The sequence below is a fragment of the Xenopus laevis genome, chromosome 9_10L (genome assembly GCF_017654675.1).
Source record: "Xenopus laevis strain J_2021 chromosome 9_10L, Xenopus_laevis_v10.1, whole genome shotgun sequence".
Lineage (NCBI taxonomy): Eukaryota > Metazoa > Chordata > Amphibia > Anura > Pipidae > Xenopus > Xenopus laevis.
The window spans coordinates 82,202,821-82,216,985 of NC_054387.1; the positions used below are offsets into that span (position 1 = coordinate 82,202,821).

At 39.9% G+C, this 14,165-nt stretch overlaps 1 protein-coding gene across 12 annotated transcripts in view; it reads left to right on the plus strand.

Annotated features, from left to right (window-relative positions):
* LOC108701408 (disco-interacting protein 2 homolog A) overlaps window positions 1-14,165 on the plus strand; it is a 54,246-nt gene that overhangs the window by 17,881 nt on the left and 22,200 nt on the right. For 8 of the 12 annotated variants that reach the window (XM_041576448.1, XM_041576451.1, XM_018236033.2 and 5 more), the window contains exons 2-3: window positions 10,340-10,426; window positions 13,831-13,950. In XM_041576448.1, coding sequence (XP_041432382.1) covers window positions 10,340-10,426; window positions 13,831-13,950 — 207 coding nt within the window. The remainder of the gene's footprint in view (window positions 1-10,339; window positions 10,427-13,830; window positions 13,951-14,165) is intronic. The other 4 variants (XM_041576449.1, XM_041576446.1, XM_018236032.2 and 1 more) reach the window with 1 other exon arrangement.

The window sequence follows — 14,165 nt, forward strand, 5'->3', positions numbered from 1 at the left end:
CACTATTTTGGATTCAGCAGAACCCTAATCCTCGCTGAAAGGAGGAGGGAAAAGCTGTTTTGTGACTAAAAGTCACATGATTTTGAGGATTCTGATTTGATTCGGCCTAATCAGAATCCTGCTGAAAAAGGCCAAATCCTAACTGAATACCAACTAAATCCTGGATTCAGAAAATGTCACAAAAATGGAGTAAAATTATCATGTTGCTGTGTGCATGATTTCCATAACAATTTTACTCTAATCTTTAATGTTGTGACATATACAATTCAGGAGTATAATTAGGTGCTAGAAATTTAATGCATTTAAATGGCACCTATTATCAAAAAATAGTTTCCCCTACTGTAGGTGCAGGCTATTAAAATCCACACTCTGGTTGAGGAAACAAACATTTTGTGTTTTTTACCAAAAAATGCCCCTCGCAAGTGCTACGCCTCCCGCAATCATTGTTGGCAGCCATGTTAGGGCACAAGTATGCGCATAATGAGTGAGTGCCCCAGCTGGTTGACAGGGGCAATGCCAGTCTTCCCAGTTGGTAACGAAAGGGCTGAACTTCCAGCTGCACATATCAGGGGATTATCTATAATTAACAGTTGGGTAAAAGGAGCACCGGTCCTGAAAAAGATTTATTGCACCGGGGGGTGCCTAACATTTTGGCATACCCCAGTGAAATAACCTTTCCTTGTCCTTTAATTTGCATTAATTAAGTTTTGCAAAGCCAGCATATTGATTTTCTGCTGTATTCAGAAAGCAGAGGAGTCTTTCCCAACTGGAGATTCACATGGTTTTGCTTCAGGAGGGGGTGCCATTGATTATTTAGTTACAATTCATTAAATCAAGACAATACAGTCAGATCAGATGTGTACAGTGTGGCGACCCCAGCATGCAGATATTCCATTTCAGCTTTCCCAATGTTCATTCACTGAATGTTTGTGCACATTGTCAATTTTTATTGATTTGAATATACCCTGCCTGTGTAAGCTGTGTCACACACTCATGCATAATGGGGATTTTGATTAGTATGAGCCATGGATAGAAATGCTTTGATTGCCTCTGGTATATTAGATTAAAACTCAAAACACAGAATATATAAGTCCCAGTTGTACAGCCATCTCCACATATCCAGTTTTTATCACCAGAAACCCATTTTCTAGAAAGCTCTGAATCATGGAAAGGCCATCTCCCATAGATTTCATTTTATCCAAATAATCCAAATTTTTAAAAATTATTTCCTTTTTTTTGTATTATACTTTGTACTTAATCCAAACTAAAATAGAATTCATGCTTATTGGAAGCAAAACCAGCCTATTGGATTTATTTAACGTTTAAATGGTTTTCTAGTAGACTTAAGGTATGAAGAATCAAATTACGGAAAGATCCATTATCTGGAAAACCCCAGGTCCCAAGCATTCTGGATAAAAGGTCCAACACCTGTATGAAGTAAATAAGTACAATTTAAATTTTTTATGCAGACTAAATGTAGAGCTCTTAGAGCACATGTATGAAATTGATAGAGCTTTCATATATGAAATTAATTAACCATCTCAGTCCTGTTCTAATTTGCTATGTTCTGCAATTTTGGTATATAAGCTCTCGCACAATTTGCATAAGTGAGTAAATCCCAAATTATCACAAGAGGATAAAGAAAGGCCTGCTGTTAAGCTTCTTGGAGGATCAAGCCAAAAATCAAAATCCCATTATAGGATATATTTCCTAAAATATGACAGCCTTGAAAAATCAGGAAAACCCTACTTTGCACTTTTGTTACGACTGTAGATTACAGAGGTCTGTTTTAAATGACGTGCACCAGAGGAACATGTGATGTGTTAGTAAATAGATACAGTATCTAGGGGGTACTAAACTGTGAAAATACGCCAGCGACAGCTTCACAGCCATCGCAACACTTCACCAGGCGTAAATTCGCTAGGACAATGCTAATTTACTAAAATGTGAAGTTGCGTCCAGGGTGCCAAATGCTGTGGAATTTTTGGTAGCGTTGCTTCCGCAATCAAAGCGAAGATGCGCTAGCGTTAAATTCAAGTCTTCGCTCAGGCTAATTTGCATATGGCTGGAAATTATAACATTTAATGGATGCATATGTTGCAGCAAATACATTACATTACACAAGTCCAGGGAACCTTAATAAAGAAAATATAGTTGTTTACATACACATGAGCCCACTGTATAGTTTATGTTCCATGTTTTAGAAAATGTATGGGGGAACCCGGTTAGCCAAAAATAATTAGGGGGAAAAGATGCCAGAGTTTTTTGGGGCTTAGAAACTTTTTCCAATAAAAATATGATGTAAGTAACAGAGGAATGAGGAAGATATATGCAATCCAATGCACTTCGACTGGTCTGAGCTGACGAAGGCAAGTCTGGCGAAAGAGGTATCATTCAGTAAAATCCACATCTTAGTGAATTTTGTGGTGTAACGTCCATTCGCCTGGCGATAGAGTGCAAATGACCGCTAGCGTATGTCTATTTCCCTAGCGAAGTTACACCGGCACCCTATAGTAAATTGGCAAAGTGCCTGAACGTGGTAACGCTGGCGAATCGCCGCCAGCGTTAGTCACTCCGCCCTTTAGTAAATCTACCTATAAGTGTATAGGTTTGGGACAGCAACCTTCATATATTGTTTTCTAATTTAATTTTAAATGAGTTTCTTAATGAGCTTCATGGGCTTTGGTTAGCTGATGGATCATCTTCCAATGATTGAGAGAGCCATCATAACATCTGTTACTCGCATTATAGCCATTCTAATTGTCAATTCTCTGTACAGGCAGAGAGTCACTTGAACTGTGATAGAAGGGCTTGTGATAGAGAGTAGGTGCCCATCATTTGAAGTCCTACTCCATATGCTCTATTAGGCAGTGAACATCTTATAGTACAAGGCAACTGTTACACATGCTGTGTGCATAAGATGAATGCATTAATAATAATGTGTTTGTGGACATATCTCATTCCCATGGTGCTTATAGCTACAGTATGACTTCGTATTTTAGGATGGTCAAACGTCTGGTCAGATGGATGAATTGTGCTTTTTCCCTCCATTAATAGGACCGCTGCTTTGTGCTGTGGGAACACCCACTCATGCCGATGAATAGGGGGGCTAGGTCTGGAAAGATGGAACTGGTTTAAGCCATTGTGTTGGAGGGGGAAGCAATCAGAGTCTAATGGAAAGTGACTTCTTGTGACTTTGCTGTCTGAGAATCCAGGGAGTGCTATTCAGCTAAGCCTCCGGACATGCCTTATACAAGAATCTTTTAGGTGGACTGTCACCCCCACCCCCCTTATGAGATTGGCCACTGTTCTAGAATTAATACCGGATGTGTCATTACAGCATACAGATTATGATGTGGTTGAATTCTTTTGAAGTGATCAGATTTGTCTGATAAGATTTCTTTATAATTACAAAGTGATTTATCATGTACGGCTTCTGACCTTTGCCATAGGAGAAGGCTGCTGTCTACCATGGGGATCAGCTGTGCCACAGCAGCTCCTCTGTGCTTGGGGGTTAGTTAATAAATGGGTGGAGAAGAACCAGCATAGAGTGAGTAATGGGTTAATCTCGCTCTGTGGGGTGGAGAGAGCATCTCTCTGGCTTCTATTCAGAAAGGAACAAAGGGATGTGAATGTAGTGCACTGAGGACAGGCATCCAATCTCACAAATCTGCTGATCATCCTGATGCTGGAAGCTTTTTCCTAGTTGCTGTGAGGATTGGGTCGGCATGGCCATGCTTTATCACAGGTATGCACTTGCTTGCCATTACTGATCTGCTGCCAAGGATAAAAAGAACAAACTGGCCATATGGACATGCATAAAAGTGACTTGCACTTAGCCAGTAGCTTCCACGTATAGTGGTGTACGTTAGTGCAGGGGTGTCTGTTCAACTGTTAGTGGGGTGATGAGAATGGAGGCCTTGAGGCTGTCCATGTATGTAGCGGAGGGTTAGGGGGATGAAGGGAAAGAAGTTTCCCAACAGACTGGTCCAAAAGGTGCACTACATAAACATAGGAGATATCTGGGTGCTCGCAAAAATTAGGTAAATGTATTTGCAAAGAATAGTGGCACTCATTGGGTTATTTTTAATGCAAGCAAAAAATACTTTATTGAACTCAATTGAGAGATATATATATATATATATATATATATATATATATATATATATATTATTTGCCAACAAATCTGCCTACTAGGTTTGAATGGCAGATTTATCCACTTCTAGAGTCAGAATCGTATCCAAATGCTTGCATTAGAGGTTTGGCTCATAGGTTGCAAGAATGTTATAAATGAGTAGACGTTTCCGGTACAGGTGATAATCTTGGGATAGGGAGGATCTACAGTGATTTCCATTCAGGTAGTAGGATCTCACTTCAAACACACAGTGTTCCATTTTAATGTGATGTAAATGACTGATTTAGCATGTAGCATGGTATTGTGGTGCAGGTATCTGCATTCAGGTTTTTTTTTTTTTAGAATTTTACTTGCCCCCTATTTAAAAACACTGAAACCACCCAACATTGGCCTCAATGAAAACTGTCAGCACCAAACATTTTTATTTAAAAATCTTTTGACAGACACTGTTTTTTGTGCTTTCAGGTTATTCTTTTTGAGGCTTGTTTTAAAGGGAGAGAATACACCTCTATATACCTTTTTTCAGCACGAGCAAAAGAAAAACAATTTATGCTGATAAAATCTTCTGCCTATCTGAATTTTCAAAAGTGCATGTTTCTTATTATTTTTATTATTCTTATTTTTCATATAAAGCAGTCATTATTATTTGTCTTTTACACTTTCTATATCACTATTAATTTGTTTTAGAGATAATGAGCTCTATATAAACATATCCAACCCCTTAGGGTAGGGACACACTGGGCGATTTGGGGAGTTTTAGTCGCCTGGCGACTAATCGCCGCGACTTTTCTCCCCGAATGCCTCCCCTCGCTCTGCGCCTGGCTAAAATGAAAAATCGCCTGCGCTAATCACACGCGGCGATTCGTTTTCCGAAGTCGCCCGAAGTTTCCTCGTGAGGCAACTTCGGGCGATTTCGGAAAACGAATCGCCGCGTGTGATTAGCGCAGGCGATTTTTCATTTTAGCCAGGCGCAGAGCGAGGGGAGGCATTCGGGGAGAAAAGTCGCGGCGATTAGTCGCCAGGCGACAAACTCCCCAAATCGCCCAGTGTGTCCCAGCCCTTAACCATTTGTGTGACTTGTTTTTATTTTACAGATTAACAAGGATTATCTTGAACTAGTAATCTAATTATATACCTCAAAACAATAAAACATGGAGACACTACAGTTTCCCTATTTGCCCTGTTTAGCTCAAGAAATAGCTCAAGAAATAACAAAAACCTTACTTTTTTGTGATTAAGCAAAAAGACAAAAGGTATGTTCAGTTTAAGCACTGTTTATTGTACTCATGCTGAACGAGGAGGTATACTGAAACCTTTAAGAATCATCCAATGTGACAAACTTTAAATAGATTTAAAAAAAATAATAAAAGAGCAGCACATTTTAATAATCTGGAAATTGATGCCGTTATTTTGTATACTCACATTGCAAGCCATTAGCCTTCTTGGCAGTGCTGAAATACAAGAAAAGATTAGTAAACCCTAAACCAGGTTGTTGCTATTAGAAATATTGTCCAAAAGCAACACCCTGCAATAATCCCAGGGATATTCAGGAATAAAATTGTATTTGCCTCAGTCAGCAATTGGGGAACCTATGGGCAAGCGTAATGGTCCAATCCAGCTACATCATCATATGTGCTGATTTGGTTAGAGCAACATGTTAATCTAAAATTAAAGTTAGTTATTTCTTTATGTAATTCACGTCTCAAAACTATATCTGAACTAATTTACAACTCCTAAAAATACATTTTATGGGGCTTAGATAGGGTTGCCACCTTTTCTGGAAAAAAATACCAGCTTCCTATATATTTAACTTTTTTTCCTATTAATAACATTGAGATCAAACAACATTTTTACCGGCCAGGTGGCAAACCTAGGCTTAAACCTTTGCTAAATGTCCCTAATGGCCTAACTGACCAGTTGTATTTGTGGAAGGCACATAGTCTGTATTGTATTCAACAAAGATAATGCCGGAAATGTACTGTAGAATCCTATGCAGTTATTATCCACAGGCTTCTGGACCTTTGTGTAGCTCTGGTGATTACTTTGGCAGGGGTAAGGCTTCTCCAGCTGGGGGTGCCATAACAAGGCACTGGCAATTACTCACTGTTTATCCACAGTGAAATGGCCACAGTATGTGGCAGCTCTTTATGTGCCATTTGAAGGCAGTCTCCGAATCCTTTTAGAGAGCTTATTTTGCTGCTTTTCTCGTCTTCTGCGGGGTCGCTCGAGATAAGCTTTCTGGCAATACAGAGACGTTCAGTGCATGAAATTAAACCCCCAAGGGTACAGTTGTGTATTTTACTCTTCCCTCTGTTTAGTTGTGCTTTGCTACCGTCTAATTTGCCCATACAGCATAGTGTCAGTGTGGCACAACCTTGCCCTTATACTGTAAATCTGGACAAATCTTTTCATTTCTAGGCCAAAAATTCAAAATGGCAATGGGATCCGTTATCCGTTCATAGGTTTACCTAAGAATATGGCAGGAAGAAGCCCCAAATAATGCATACAAATGTTATAAATTATAACCAATCAAAGTTACACTTTGGCTGCTACAGTATAAGTGTCCTATATGCATTTTATGTGTGTGAATATAATGCATGTGAATTTCTTAGTTGGCAATTTAGCTTCTGTAAACAACGCACATTGCCTGCTTATTATGTGTCGTAAGACCCCTAACAGTGCAAACACCACAAAAACCATATATTTTTGGGCCTTTGGGAATTGGGCTACTAATTTAAAGCCCGGCAGGTTTTGAAAGTACAGACTAGCCAAGGTACAGATTTGGGCTACTTTTTGGGCCTTTGGCTGGTTTGCTCTTTGGAAACCAGCCAAAGATTTTTCTTGCCTTAATATGCCATGCCTGCATCTCCCAATGCATTTTGGGAAATGTAGTTTTTGTTTAACAATTTGCCGACTACCAAGTTTAATGTAAGACTATAATACCCAGCATGCAATGGGACTGCCTTGTGTAGAAGTCGAGAGTTACCAGATTTTGGGCATCTGTACCCCAGTTTCCAGTCCCTTAAGCATTCTCTGGTGATTTTCCTCAATTTCAGACAATTTTGGGGCAAAAATCTGCTGGCCACCTGCGAATCTGTCCCATTTTACTTCATCGAAAAATTTGCAAATCGGTAAAAACTGAAAAAGGCTTGTTTTCACATATATTCATTTATTTTTTAAACTTTTTTTTTACTCCACATATTGTGCTATTTTTGTGCTACTTTTAAAGTGCCTCTTGGCTAGTTTGGCTGGTTTTGAAAATTAGACCTGGCAACCCTGGCCATGGGAAGAGTAGCAGGCAGTAGTCATCTCAAGAGAGAGGTACTGAACTTAGCTAGTGCAAGGCCTAGCCTGTGTAAGAGGCACACTATAGGAGTGTGAGATGAGACAGAGTAATTAGCACAGGCAGCTATAGCCTCAAGCAGAAGTGAGTGGACATAGTGACTGAGCAGATACCCCGACAATCAGGGTTGAAGAGGATAGGTGAAGGGTGCGAGACTTCCACGGGAACCACCTAGTGAGTGTGGTGTCAGGGCAAGACCCGGGAACAGGGTAGAAGTGCTGACTAGACCCCTTACTGACTCTGCAGGCTGAGGTGAGAGTGGAAAGGGACAGCAAAGAAACTGAGGAGTGCACGTAAGGGGTGTAAGAGTGTATATACCCCCTGACTGGGTGTAATTACCAAAAGTACCGTGAGGGGAGTCAACGGGAGATCTGAGTCCTGTGTGGCAATATTATTAAAACAAGTTTAATTTAACTGAAACTCCCGGAATCTCGTATTCTTAGTGGAAGTTCCCTTCCTGAAGAACAACTCACACCTTAATTATTTAAACTTGCTATGTTTCTAAAGCAAGCTAAACCTACTTAAAGGAAAACTGTGATCTCCGCAATATATTTATTCCTTTTTTGTGTTTTACAGTTTGCATTACATACAAAAAGTGCAAGTGCTGTTTACCATAAACATATACAGTTTATGTCTACTGCCCAAGCTTTCCGTTCCTGAAGGGGCTTAAACAAAATGTTAGTTTTAGGTTTACATCCACTTGCTGTATAGAGGAAGCAATTTTCTTTGCATTCTTCAATCTTAAAGGAACAGTTCAGTGTGAAAATAAAAACGGTGTAAATAGGCTGTGCAAAATAAAAAAATTTTTCTAATATAGTTAGCCAAATATGTAATATATAAAGGCTGGAGTGAACAGATGTCTAATAAAACAGTCAGAATCCAACTTCCTGCTTTTCAGCTCTATAACTCTGAGTTAGTCAACGACTTGAAGGGGGGCCACATGGTACATTTCTGTTCAGTGAGTTTGTAATTGATCCTCAGCATTCAGCTCAGATTCAAAAGCAACAGATATGATCCATGTGGCCCCCCCTCAAGTCTCTGATTGGTTACTGCCTGGTAGCAGGGCCGGAACTAGGGGTGGGCAGAGTAGGCATGTGCCTAGGGCGCAAAGCTGAGGGGGCGCCAGGCACGTACCTTCCCTGTCGCCTACCCCATGTCCGGTTCTGTTAATTTCCGCTTAAATGTGGTTGCGCGCATGCGTGCTAGCGCATAGTTTCGCGCATGCGCGATTGAGCCCACACTAAGCCGGCGCCGTGGCAGGCCAGGTTGCCTAGGGCGCCTGCCTGGGTTGGCCCGGCTCTGCCTGGTAGCCAGGGTAACCAGAGAGACCAAGAGAGCTGAAAAGCAGGAAGTAGTGTTCTGACTGACATGTTATACATCAAATCACTCCAGCCTTTATACATTACATTTTTGGCTAACTAACTATATTAGAAACATGTTTTATTTTGCACAGCATGTCAATTTACCCAGTTTTTATTTTTACACTGAACAATTCCTTTAAGGGAAAAGACTATATACTGCAAGACACAGAAGAAAGGCAAAAGTGGATGATAGATGCTTAAAGGGGTGGCTTACCTTTAAGTGAACTTTTTGTATGTTGTAGAATGGCCAATTCTAAGCAACATTTCAGTTGGTCTTCATTATTTTATATGGTTTTTAATTATTGTCCTCCTGCTTTTTCTGACTATTCTTTCCAGCTTTGAAATGGGGGTCACTGACCCCACCTCAAAAGAAATGCTCTGTAAGGCTACAAATATATTGTAATTGCTACTTTGTATTACTCATTTTTCTGTTCAGGCTGTCTCCTGTTCAAATGAATGCTACTGTAATTTAGACCCTAGCAACCAGACTGCTGAAATTGCAAACTGGAGAGCTGCTGAATAAATAACTCGAAACCCACAAATGATAAAAAATGAAAAACAATTGCTAATTGTTTTAGGATATCACTCTCTACATCATTCTAAAAGTTTCAAAGGTGAACAACCCCTTTAACCTAACTTTCCTTATCCTCAGGGCCGGATTTACATAGTGGGCGCCCCTAGGCCCACTGCTATTCGTCTCTCCTATCACCTCCCCTTTATTTGCACACATTTTCATCATCTGGACCAGAGCAATGGAGATTGGTACGGGGAAATTTAAAAGGCAATCTCCTGCGCATCCCCAGTGTTTTGGAACCAATGTGGGTGTGGTTGGACAGCATGCCACCCCCTAAAATTCTGCCGTCTTAGGCCCGGGCCTTTATGGCCTTTCCACAAATCTGGGCCTGTTTATCCTAAAGGAATGGGAACATTTTTTTTATTTATATTTTAATAGTTAATTTTACGGTGAACTCCCCTGCAACCTGATGTAACTACAGCATTTTTAAGATAACAAGGGTCTTTTTGTTTGCATATACTGATGTTACACTGATGTGACAGTTACACTCAAATGTTATCCCTTCCCGTGCCAGCTTTCTCTGTTCTTACCAGTGAACATGTCTAGTGCAGATCGGGGAGCTAACTAGAAATTTTCAATCTATGGTCCTGGTAAATGCGGAAATTAGTTTTCAGCAATTGGCAACATGTTTTTCACCAGATATGAATGTTATTGATTTGCTTCATGCCTAGTTACAAATTATGTGTTGTATTATGTAAAAACTGGATTGTAATTTGCTAATTGTATCCATTTAAAAGAGGGTTTAGGACTTTAGCTGATCTAGCAATGTCAGTCCCATGACACAGGGATGCTTTGTTCCCAGGTTTCTGCTTAGTAAAGCTTATCATACAGACATATTTGTATAGTTCTAGTGGTGTAGTGACTTGATTGTGCAGCAGTATATTCCAAATGAGACTTACAGTGCTCCTTGATGTTTTATCTTTTAGGTGACATCACTCAGAAAGGCTATGAGAAGAAGAGAGCTAAACTACTAGCTCGCTACATCCCTCTCATTCAAGGTATAGTCCATGGCTGTAAGTATACGTTTTCTGTGCCCTGACTAATTTTGCTTTGTTTGCATTTTCTAATAGTGTGTTCTTCAGGATTGGGCGATAAAGGGGTGCATAAACCCTGTCAAAGCACTACATCTATGTAAAGCATGTGTGGGGTAGGGGGAATGACATTGATTCTTGATATGTGGAATACACCTTTTGTCAGTAGAACTGGTTTCTCACTTTGTAATAAGAAATCCTTTACTGGACCAATGAGCAAAATTGGAATTAGTCTTAGCATTTGTAAAAACCATGAAGCAATTCTTGAGCACTTTTGCTATGCTGTTTTGTTGAAAAGCCCCCACCCCCCGCCATATTGGGAGTTTGACAGTTTACTATAAGGATTTACTATCTATGGTGGTGTAAAAGTATACCCGAAAGTATGCGAGGGCAAGTCTTCAATCTGGAGTAAGGCTTCATATAGCAGTGAGGACGATCAAAATACAACTTGAAGGAGAACTAAAGCTTAACTAAAGCAGTCAGGTAGAAATGTTGTACATTAAGTTTGGGGCTGTCTGTACCAGCCCAAGGCAACAACAGCCCTTTAGCAGTAAAGATCTGTGTCTCCAAAGATGTCCCAGTAGCTCCCCATCTTCTTTTCTGCTGATTCACTGCACATGTGCTGCTGTCACTTACTGAACTTAGGGACCCACTCACAATACACAATACACATAGAATATAAATGTCACACTATAAAGCTAGTTAGTAATTAATACAGATAATTACTACATGGGAGCTCAGAAACCAGTGCAACTAGCATCAGAATTCAATAATCAGCCTTGTAGCATCAGCTTATATTACAGGCCAACCTCATTTTCTACTTGATAATTTGCTTCTCAAAAGCACAATGAGCATGTGAGTGTCGCAGCTATTGACAAGCTGAAACTTTAGACTGGTTCAGTATATAAAATATGGCATTTTTAGCCATATTTATTTTCAGGGTTTAGTGCTCCTTTAAGAAATTGGGGCATAGATTGTCTCCTCTGTCGATTGGGATGGATATTTATTTACCCATATGGAAAAGGACTTTCCACTTTGGCGGCTGAAAGGGATTCTTCCTCTTCTCAAAAAGGATGAAGAGGTATATTGGCTTGAATTGGTCAGAAATTCACTCACATAGGGAATGAGTTGGGTGGAAGTGCATGAATTCAAGTATGCCTTATGTTGTTATTGTGTGTATTTTGCCCTACATTTTGATGGATGCTACTTGGCAAGGGCCATCAATACTTGAAGGATCGCTAAAGGTTACTTCTTATTGGCAATGATGTGTTTTCCTATAACAGGCACTCTCTGAGGAACTAGCAGTCTGAAATATCTACTATAATACCTGGCTTTTGATCCAGTAGCTCTGATTGTAATTGAAATAATACTGTTTAAATGTGTCTACCAAGGGGATGAAAAGAAGGTTAATTGGCCACTGCTAAAAGTGAGTGTAGTGGCGTCCATTTTCTAACAGTGGGCAAATCTGTACCTGGACGGTATCTGTTAGCAACCAGTTACATTTTTTCTTTTAGTATTCTTCCTGCAGCTGGCCAAAAAGAAATTATTATTCATTGGTTGCTATGGGGTTGCTAAGGTTTGACAAGTTATTAAATGGATTTGCGTGTCTGGGAATGCAATGGGGAACTTAGTTTGTAAATTCTACTTGGACTGAGACTGATGTAAATGATATCTAAACCCTGCTGAATATGGCCACTATATAAATAAAGAATACTAATAATGACAATGCTATTTAAATCAGTCTCTGTTTGTCTCTTATTATTCCCTTATCTTCTTTCCCTGAGCACTTGCACCATTTAAATGCAGAACTGGTAGTCATTGCCTGTCCAGCCAAGACTTTAATACCCGCAATGCCTTGTATGTCATGTATTGAACAGTCCTGCAAAAAAGAATAACAGAAGTGTGCATGGCTTTGTGGGAAACAAATTTAGACTGGGGAAGACCTGTTTTCTGCTATGGCTATGGGCAGACGGAGCATTGGCTCCGCTGTTCTCAGCCTGCGTATTCTTTTCTGACTGAGAGAAGCAGATCCAGTCCGTGCCCCAGCTACATTAATTACATTAATTGGAACCACTTGCAGGCACACGAGTGGAGGTCAGCCTTCTATTGCCTGCTTTCGGCCTGACCACAAGTGCGTGTGTCTCACACAAGCAGATCTAATTTAAATCAGCGCAGATGGGGCATGGAGCGGATATGCTTCTTTTAACCTGAAATAAATACGCAGACTGAGAGCCGTGAAGCCAAACCTCCATCTGCCCATAGCCTAAAATATGAGAAGCCAAAGTGTTGACTGTCCAAAATTGTTATTGCAAAAACCCTAATACGCAAGTGTTTTGTTTTCAGGTGACTAGAGGCATAGGTTTTAGGGCAAATGGTTTATGGGATACAGGAAGTCTGTTATTCAGAAGCACCAGATTATAGGAATGCCAACTCTCATAGAGTCCTTTTATGCAATTAGAGACTGTAATACGAGCAGCTGTATTCTGCCCTTAATGAAGATTATTCTTTTGTTTTTAGAGGGGTCCCCACCCATAAAGAAAATAATTTTAAGCAACTTTCCAATGCCCTCTAATCAACCATTTTAAAGGTATTTAGAAATGTTATGGCAGGTGAAAACAGTATTTCAGTTCTCCAAGTCTGACTTCTTAAACAATGTAGCAAGAATCCATTCTTCTCCAGGTTTCAAATAGCTTTGAAACCACTGACATTTTTTAATTAATGTATATTAGAAACTTACTTTTCTTTCACTGTGCAAAACATATTTCTGTTTTTACAGGCAAAAGAGAAGTTTAATTTGCAGAAGGGCTTCATTGTCTGCCCTCTTCTTTCAACTTGGCTCATTAGCTTGGGATACAGAGCCTTCTGCTTGCACACTGCTATAAATTAGACAGCCTGACTCAGTACGCAGAGATGTTTTCTTTACACAGTTAATTGTCCAAAGAGTTCTGTTTACTGAGCCCTGATTCCCTGCTCACAACAAATTCAAGCAGAAAGTAATGTGCAACCACATTTTTCTCCTGCCTCAGATAACAGGCAATGTTGTACGTCTGACTAATTGTACTGGAGTTTGCTCATTTTGTCTCTCCCTCTTACAATATCAGACTGCCAACTGCACAGTTTTGGAATATAAGTAACATGGACAATTCATTTTACTTGTATATATTGTTGCTAATGAATGGGAACTGTTTCTAAATATGATTTAGCTGTTCACTTACAATGCCAGAGCAGTAATGACTAATGTAGTTATGCCAGGAAATGAATGGTATTTGTGCCTGGTATATAAAAGGCATATTTGTATACAGTTGCTCTCCTGGGAACAGATTAGGCTATTAGCTTTTCATTCTGCTCGTAATACTTTGAATTAACACACTGAAATTTCCATGTAGGGGTAGATCCTTCACTGCAAGCAGAGAACAAGCTTGCAGGCTCCTCTCAAATTTTAATAACTGCAAACAAGCAGCAGAGGTCCCGTTCCACCAGCTCAAGGGATGAACGCTTCCGATCGGGTGAGTGAACAAATGAAAGGGGTCCAAACCCTCTTTTAAATTGCCCCTTGTGGCCACTCTAAAGAAGCTGACCAAAAAGTTACATACGCTAGAAAATTCATCAGATGCTAGACATCTTGCTGTTAGCTTACATATGGAGATTGGATGTATATATAACCTTATAATACACAAAAGCCATGAATATCCTGTAAATTATATCCTTATAAACGGTGAGT